This window comes from Cynara cardunculus (genome assembly GCF_001531365.2).
Source record: "Cynara cardunculus var. scolymus isolate 2C chromosome LG 13, CcrdV1, whole genome shotgun sequence".
Lineage (NCBI taxonomy): Eukaryota > Viridiplantae > Streptophyta > Magnoliopsida > Asterales > Asteraceae > Cynara > Cynara cardunculus.
Window position 1 is genome coordinate 11776645 of NC_037540.1, and position 9810 is coordinate 11786454.

Sequence of the window (9810 nt, forward strand, 5' to 3'; positions counted from 1 at the left end):
CCTTTGGATTAGATCTACAATCTGAACATTCATAATCACAAAATTGCCACGAGACTTCCCAATAATCACAAAATTGTTACCATGCAACTTTTAGACCATTAGATCATTAGCTTATAAAGTTGATCAATAAACATAAATTGGTCTTACGGGTTTCACAAAAAACTTTTGGTCTCACGTGAACCCAACCCAATATATATATATATTAGATTGCAATTTTTCTCACCTACATTTACACAAGTTTGTAATTTCCTACCTGTTTTAAACATGATGACAAGTTTCAGATGGTCAAACATCGATCGTATGATACCACACGCTATTACCTTATGACTTGTAACATAATACTATTCATATGAATAAATAACATTATAACATTTACACATTATTAAGCTACCAAAATGTAATACACCTTTTCATTTAAACCCTTTTATTTAGATTTATTCATCACACTTTCCAAATAATTTATTTATCCATACATCTAACAACCCGACTCAATATGGATTAAAAATAATAGATTCTTTAGTTTTTTATAAATTCAAAAGTACGAGTTACATCTAATTTCACCATAGCTGTAAGTTGATTGAATCATATCGGGTCAAACTACTATATTGACTATTGGAGAGTTACAAATGGTATCAGAACTGATCCTTGTATGAGATGATCAGACAAACCTTATCAAGCATGATTAGTCCTTGGGAGGATCTTTGTAACATCTAATTAAAGTGTACCTTACAATGCCAACGAAGGAGGCGGATGCCACGATGGCTTGAAAAAATTGAAGTGGAGGAGTTTGTAACACTCCATCCTACCTGCTTTATAAGCTCAATGTTTTAGGTTACCAATACTTTTCAGCATGGCTTTAAATTGATTTGAAGATTATCAAACCATATTGTGTTTCGTCCCATATATTCTATTCAATTACATACATGTAACTATATTATTCTCTCTAATTAATTTAAAGCCATGAAAATATCCTTAGTAGATTATTGGTTCAGTAAAATCACAATAAAAACGTTACATAAATATCAATCAATGATACTTTTTTAGTATTTGTATAATACCAATATATATCATCTAATACAATGAGGCTCACATTTACGATGTTCTGTTGCGAGGAAATTATTTTGTAAGTACATGTTTTGTACATGGATTCTTTCTCTCTCTCTCTCTCTCTCTCTATATATATATATATATATATATATATAGATGGATTATTACACAACCCTTTACATTTGTACAACCAATACAACCCAAATCTCCACCGTCCATTTAATTTGATTAATATGTAATTTCATAGAAGTTTTGATTGTTTCATAAAATAAAGTGTTGATCATAATTAATGAACCTTATTCATCTTCCATAAATATTTAAATCATAATAAATGAATTCTCATCATTTCTTTAAATATTTCAATTTATTGAGTTGTATTGGCTGTACAAATGTGATAAGTTGTATTTGGAACAAACTCACACACACACTCTCTATATATATATATAAATGGATGTATATATAGTGTACGTAACTTGCCATATATACACCACAATATCAAGAGTAGGAGATTTGTGGCAAAGAAAATGTGATACACAAACGTGGAGGTTACCTCAAATCATATATTTAATTTGAATATTTCTTATACTAACTTTGTGGCTCTTATATATTATTTCTTGGTAAGTAACCTACATTTTCTTGGACAGAAAACATTTCAAAGATTGTTTTGAACATGTATATACACGTCGTTTTAGTAATTACTAGAAAGATATTTGTACAATACAGCAAGATACATCTCGATTTTAATTTATCGTTTTTTTTCCTCAGTTGATGTTATAATACGGTTTTGAGAAAACAATAATGTTTATTTTTGAATAAAATATAAATTGAAAATTGAAAAAAAAATGTTGATATTAGTACGAAAATAACTATTTAAAATTTCTCCTTTTTTGTGTTTTTCTGTAATTCATTTTTTTTGGTTTAATAATATAATTTTTTATGAAGATAATAATCAAATATTTTGTTGGAACTCAATGATTATTTTAATTATATATTAAATTTTTATATTTAAAATGAGATATTTATCATATATTTAATTATTCTTATTTGCAATTAGTTACACGAATTCAAACATAAAACATTAATAAGTTGTATTTATGTATAATTACTTGTAATCTTGAATTTTTAAAATTTATATATGAATAAGCAGTACTTCATGCATAAAAAATGGTTTTTAAGAGTTTTTATCAAATACTTTATAATATAGTATACATTAATATTTATTTTCATCAAATATTATTGAAAAATCAGCTCCATACGTACGTTGTTTATAATACTTTTCTCTGCTCACAAATCTATAATTCTAATTTTAAAACATATGATTGATGAATTAACATATATTATAAGTAAAATGTTTGGTTACATTAATTTTGATGATAAAAAATAAATAAAACAAAGAAATACCCAAATGAATTTGTAATGATAATTAAATAATTTTAATGTTTAAAATGGCTCCTTTTTATTTATTTTATATTTTATGAGCATGACCAAATATTATCTTTCATCAAAATAAAGTTGTTGGGGTTAAGTAACCCACATATTCACAAGAGTATTGACTACAGGCTTTTTAAATTTTATCAGGTATACATAAATACAAGAAATATTAATAAAAATATATAATTTAAGATTGGAAAATTCATATGTAAGATATTGCCCATTTGCTCCTATTATAGGTAGGTATAAGCCGATAAACGGCCTTATTCTTCCCACACACAATAGTCAAGCAACCTTCAACCTCCATCCATAAAGCCAACACCAACTGTTCAATTCATCTTCATCTTCACCTTCATCTTCATCCAAACACTACATTTCCATCAAAAAATTAACTCCAAAACACAAAGAAAACGATCATGGAGTCTGTGGTCTCAGAACTCGAAGGAACCCTTTTGAAGAACCAAGATCCTTTCTCCTATTTCATGCTAGTAGCCTTCGAAGCCTCTGGCTTAATCCGGTTCACATTGTTGTTGCTATTCTGGCCGATTATCAAGCTACTCGATTGGTGTAGGAAGCCGGAAGTCGGGTTGAAGTTGGCCATTTTTCTTGCCACCGCAGGAGTTCCCATGTCAGAGATCGAATCGGTTGCAAGGGCAGTTTTGCCCAAGTTTTACTTCGATGATATTGATTTGGAGGCTTGGAGGGTGTTTAATTTGGGTGATCGAAGAGTGGTTGTGACCCAAATGCCTAGGTTGATGGTTGAGCGGTTCGTGAAGGAGCATTTGCGTGCTGATGAGGTTATTGGGACCGAACTTGTGGTGAGCCGGTTTGGATTTGCCACAGGTTTGGTTCAGGATGGTGGGTTTGGGTCATCGGTTTGTGATCGGGTTGCAGCCATCTTTGATGGTCAGCAACCAAGCCTAGGGCTCGGAAGATGCCATTCTGGTTCTTCATTCTTGTCTTTATGCAAGGTAAGCAATATGGTCTCTTGTTGCATGCATCCATGCATGAATATTAAAATATTATATTAGTTTTTCTTTATAATTTTGCTAGATTTGTCCCTTAAATATATATATATATATATATATATATAAAATTTTATATAACACTTGTTTTTATAAAACAATTTTTAAAATAACAATCGCATAAAAGAAATTATTATAATGTTTATAAGAAAAATAGAAATTAACATTTATGCATGAAAGAGGTTGCAAATTAACTTGCAACTCATGGGATTTATTTCCTTGCAGGAACAAGTAAACGCATCATACATGATCAAAGACCAGAAGCAAGATATGCGGCCGATGCCGGTGATCTTTCATGACGGCAGACTCGTCAAACGGCCGACTCCTTCCACCGCCCTTCTCATCCTCCTCTGGATCCCACTCGGTGTCATCCTAGCAATCATCCGTATGACCATTGGCGTTTTGTTGCCGATGTGGGCTATTCCTTATATGGCCAGCATATTCGGTGGCAAAGTCGTGGTTAAGGGAGTCCCGCCACCACCACCGTCGGGGTCCAACGCCGGTGTCCTATTCGTCTGCACCCATCGGACTTTAATGGACCCAGTTGTGTTATCCACCGTCCTCCAGCGGAGTATCCCCGCCGTCACCTACTCCATATCAAGATTATCGGAGATCCTATCTCCAATACCCACCGTTCGTTTGACCCGGATTCGCCACGTCGACGCGGAGAGAATAAAGAAAGAATTATCTCAAGGTGATCTGGTCGTTTGCCCAGAAGGTACAACCTGCAGAGAACCGTTTTTGCTCCGGTTCAGTGCACTTTTCGCCGAACTAACAGACAGGATCGTGCCGGTGGCAATGAACTACCGGGTGGGGTTTTTCCATGCAACGACGGCAAGGGGATGGAAAGGGTTAGATCCGATATTCTTCTTCATGAACCCTAGACCGGTTTATGAGGTTACTTTCTTGAACCAGTTGCCGGCGGAGGCTACATGTTCGTCGGGGAAAAGCCCACACGACGTCGCGAATTACGTTCAAAGAATCTTGGCAGCCACACTAGGGTTTGAATGCACAAATTTTACAAGGAAAGATAAGTACAGAGTTCTCGCCGGAAATGATGGGACGGTGTCTTACACAACGGTGATGGACCGGGTTCAGAAGATGGGGAAAACCGTGAAAAAGGTGGTGGGTACATTTAAACCGTTTGTCTTTAATTAATTAAACCGGGAATATTGATATTATAATAATTAATGGTTTGTTTTTTTACATGTAATAATTTTTTGCTTTTGGTTTTTGTTGCCGTACATTTTTTTAATTTTATTTTTGCATAGGAACAGTGAATAATGTTTGTTTATTTATAATTCTCTTTGGTTTATTTTTAATATTAAGTTAAATATTTAAATTATTGATTTATTAATTACTAGTAACTCTACTCGTGTAATTTGCAAGATGTAAGAATTTCTACCGATGGTTCAACTTTTATTCTTTTAATTATTTTTTTGGGCCATCGGTGATCCCTCGGCAAAATCGTCGGTGATTGTTGTGATAACCGGGTTTTTCGGTTATAAAGTTCGGGGTTGTTTATGACTATTGGTGGTAAGTTAAGGGAGGTTGATTTGGTTATATGCTTAAATCTTTTAAAACACTTCCACGACCTTAATTGTTTATATGGGTTTGACAGAGATATTTGTGTCATCTCTTGGGAAGTTGGTAAAAAAAACAAGTAACAAGGAAAGAAGAAATAAAGGTCTTCTGTGTGATCTTGAATTGGAAGCAAAAGTAGAAGCTGTTTTCTGTGAACCTTTATCTGGATAATTGTTGTCATTTCATCTTCATATCAGCTACGTGATTCATAAGGTGAGTTTATTTTACAACTGTCCTTATTTGGAAATATGAATTTGAACCATATGGTTCTTTATATGGGTTGGTATAAAATTGTTTTGAGTTTTGAATGATATAATTAGCATAAAGGAAATTCACCTAAATAGCCATTTTATACCATCTCCATTAAGAAAATAACCATTTCTTGAAGGATTTGCCAATGAAATGTGTTGAAATAAGGTGACATATCAATGAGATATGTATTTTGGTTATAAAAGTGACATATCAAGATGTGTATACTGGGATGAGGGTGACATATCAAGGAGAGATGTATACTAAGATAATGGTGGCATAATCGTCGAGTTATAAAATCTGGGTTTTGATCAAAGTGTTCATTTCTATCGCATTCTTATGATGCGATAACTTGGAGTTGTCGCATCTATGTGATGCGATAACTTAGAGTTTATCGTATCCTATTGATGTGATGGAGTGTGGATATCACACCTATATGATGCGAGGAGTGTGTTTTGTCGCATCCTTTTGATGCGACAAGACTTATCGCACTCATATGATGTGAGAAGTTGGGTTTGTCACACTAGTGTGATGCGATGAGTTGATGTTCTCGCAGCAGTTGTGTTGGAGAAAATAAGTTTGTCTCATCCATGCGATGCGAGAAATTTATATAATCTTCTTTATGACGCAACAAGGTTTACTCACAATGTGTTTATCAAGTTATTGGATATTTGGATGCAATAAATGAGGTTTGTTATATCAAAATGATGTATATTTGTTATTATTACAAATATGAGTTCATAAATATGATTTTGGTTCATTAAGTTAGGGAACATCACAAGCTATATGTGTTACAATGCAAACAATTATTACCAATAAATGTTAGCTCAGCTAGAAGGAAAAATTTGAACCCGTTATGGACTCTATAAAAAAGTAGAGTGACGTACATTATAAGTTCAAGAAAATACAGAACGTGCCCAGAGGATTTACCCAAAGCATATACATTGCCATCTTTGAGCAACTTGTATTGATGATTTGAGAGGGGTGTATTGAACTATGTGCTTGTAGTGATACCCATGATGCTACTAAATGCATCAAATAGAAATATCTTGTATACGAGCAATCTCTTAAAGCTTCACGTTTGATCTAATTGAATACAACATGATATACAACTAATTCTTTGAAACACTGTTTTATCAACCGTGGCATAAAAATAAACACTTTGAAGGGACAGTTTTTAAAAAAGTTATCATCAAAATTATCATAAATCCTTCGTCTCTCCACGTCTGAAATCCAATAACTTATCATCAATCGTAATATCATCAAAATTGACTCGAAAACCAAAAGATTGAAAATACAAATCTCAATCTACACAATTCTTAAAACATCAAAAACACCAAACTACCTAATCTCGCCACAGCTTCGTCCAATCCAACAGTTTCAACTCCATCTCGATTGTACAAGTTCAAAAACTATACAAAGCAATACATAAACATAATTAACTAATTAACAAACACTTAGAGTTATACTTGATTCATCAACAACCAAGAAGTAACCAAAAACCAAAATGCCATCGACAAAACCTAGTTAGTAACTGATTATGAACATAGTGAAAGAATAGGACATATCTTATAATAAAGAAAACTACATGTTTTTCTGACCCTGATCACCAACTTTTGAAGGTATTACACTACTAGAAAACTGACCATTTCCGGCGGATGAAATCCGCCGGTAAATTACCGGCGGATTTCCGGCGGACACTAAAAAGTCAACATTTTATTGACTTTCAACGATTTCCGACGGATTTCTTAAATACTCAGTTTAATTTTGAATTTACATCTAATTACAACATTTTACCGGCGGATTTTCGGTGGATTTTTTAATTTTTTATTAAAAAATTAACAATTTTCCGACGGATTTCCGGCGGATAATTACATATTTTTAAAAAAATATATAACCATTTCCGGCGGAAAAATAAAAAAAATTCTTAAAAAAGAATAAACAATTTTCCGTCGGATTTCCGGCGGAAAATTAAATAATTTTTTAAAAAAATTTAACAATTCTGGCGGATTTCCGACGGAAAATTAAAAATTTTCCGGCGGATAATTAAATATTTAAAAAAAAAATATAACCATTTCCGGCGGAAAATTAAAAAATTTTCTAAAAAAGGAATAAACAATTTTCCGGCGGAAAAATAAATAATTTTTTTTAAAAAGTTAGCATTTCCGGCGGATTTACGGCGGAAAATTAAAAAATTCTTTAAAAAAAGAATTAACATTTTTCCGACGGATTTCCGACGGAAAATTAAATAATTTTTTTAAAAAATTTAACATTTCCGGCGGAATATTAAATAATAAAAAAAAAAAGAATAAACAATTTTTCAGCTGATTTCCGGCGGATATTTAAATAATTTTTCTAAAAAATTTTACCATTTCCGGAGGAAAATTAAATAATTAAAAAAAAAGAATTAACAATTTTCCTGCAGATTTCCGACGGATAATGAATAATTTTTCTAAAAAAATTTTCCATTTCCGGCGGAAAATTAAATAATTAAAAAAAAAAGAATTAACAATTTACCGTATTGGGCTTTAATGAACCGTATTGGGCTTTAATAAACCGTATTGGGCTTTGATGAATCGTATTGGGCTTTCATGAATCGTATTGGGCTTTCATGGAAGTATTGGGCTTTAATGGAACGTATTGGGCTTTGGTGGAACCTTTTGGGCTTTAATGGATCGTATTGTGTTTTAATGGATCGTATTGGGCTTTAATGAACCGTATTGGGCTTTAATGAACCGTATTGGGCTTTAATGAACCGTATTGTGCTTTTATGAACCGTATTGGGATTTAATGGATCGTATTGGGTTTTATTAGATCGTATTGGGCTTTAATGGACCTTATTGGGTATTAATGGACCGTATTGGGCTTTAATGGATCGTATTGGGCTTTAATGGAAGTCTTGGGCTTTTATGAACCGTTGGGCTTTAATGAACCGTATTGGGCTTTGATGAACCGTATTGGGTTTTGATGGATCGTATTGGGCTTTAATAAACCGTATTGGGCTTTAATGAACCGTATTGGGTTTTAATGGATCGTATTGGGCTTTAATAAACCGTATTAGGCTTTAATGGATCGTATTGGGCTTTAATGAACCGTATTGGGCTTTAATGAACCCTATTCGGTTTTAATGGATCGTATTGGGCTTTAATGAACCGTATTGGGCTTTCATGAATCGTATTGGACTTTAATGGAAGTATTGGGCTTTCATGGAACGTATTGGGTTTTGGTGGAACGTTTTGGGCTTTAATGAACCGTATTGGGCTTTAATGAACCGTATTGGACTTTAGTGGAATCGTATTGGGTTTTAATGATAATAATAATAACAATAATAATAATAATAATAATAATAATAACAACAACAACAACAATAATAATAATAATAGGAAAAAAATCATAGGAAAAAAAAAATATAACTTCCTAAAAAAAAGAAACTTGGAAAGAGGCACTTTTATTGCCATCTCACCTACTCAAGTGGGACCCCCACATCCTTAATCTTGAGCTGCAACTCAGTCAACGCCGTCAATATCTCCGCCACATTTCAAAAAATTTCAAAAAAATTTCGACGGATTTTGCCGCCGGTAATCTGCCGGAACTGAAAATCATAAAACCCTACCTTTCCTTCTTACAACAGCTGTCGTGAACAAAAACTAAATACGAAATTAACCTCTCCTGCGACGAAACCCCCCCGCTACCTTCTCCGGTTACTAAACACAAGCCGTCGACCACCTCCTGCATTGCCGCCGACCACCTGCTGCATCGCCGCCGACCACCTCCTGCATCGCCGCCGACCACCTCCTAAGGTAACATAAATCTGTATGTATATGTATATATATATATATATATGTATGTAAATCTGTATGTATATGTATATATATATATATATATGTAAATCTGTAGGCTGTGTTTGTTAAGTGAAACTGTTCGGGTGGACACTCCTATCTTTGATAGGGAGGAGAGAGAGAGATACAGATGGTAATGTAAAAAAGGTAGTGCCCTTTGAAATATGTGTTGTATCTTGTGTTTATCAGCCTCCACACAAAATGCTATGCTAGAGTTTTGTCACCCTTTTAGGGAGGCATTATACATGTCATAATTAGAACTTCCTTGTGCAGTTTGTGTCGCTGTTGAATCCATCGATGAGTGTTGAAACTGAGATACTGCGAGATTGCTATGAAGCTTTTGCAATGTATTGCTTTGGGAGATATCTTATTGCATGCTTGGGTATGTGATTCAAGAAGTTAGTAACCGTGATTATAATGATGGCTTATCATATTTGAAGCTGGTTGAGATGCGTGAGAAGTGCTTCTATTCTAACTTGAATACAATGTACATATTTATATACAAGCAAATCTGTAAGGGCTTCTATAATTCAGCCTCTAAAATGTAATACAAATCCTATCTAATAAAGAGAGAATAAGTAATTATGTAACTAATCCCTAAAAATCAGCTTACAGATTTTATGATATCCTAGCTT

At 33.4% G+C, this 9810-nt stretch overlaps 1 protein-coding gene across 1 annotated transcript; it reads left to right on the top strand.

The window, feature by feature from the left end:
- The first annotated feature begins 2894 nt into the window (after nt 1–2894).
- Nucleotides 2895–4685, top strand: LOC112526038 (glycerol-3-phosphate acyltransferase 5-like). Its single transcript, XM_025136412.1, has 2 exons — nt 2895–3449; nt 3729–4685. The coding sequence occupies exons 1-2, from the start codon at nt 2895–2897 to the stop codon at nt 4659–4661; spliced, it is 1488 nt and encodes a 495-aa protein (XP_024992180.1). The 3' UTR covers nt 4662–4685.
- The last annotated feature ends 5125 nt before the right edge of the window (nt 4686–9810 follow it).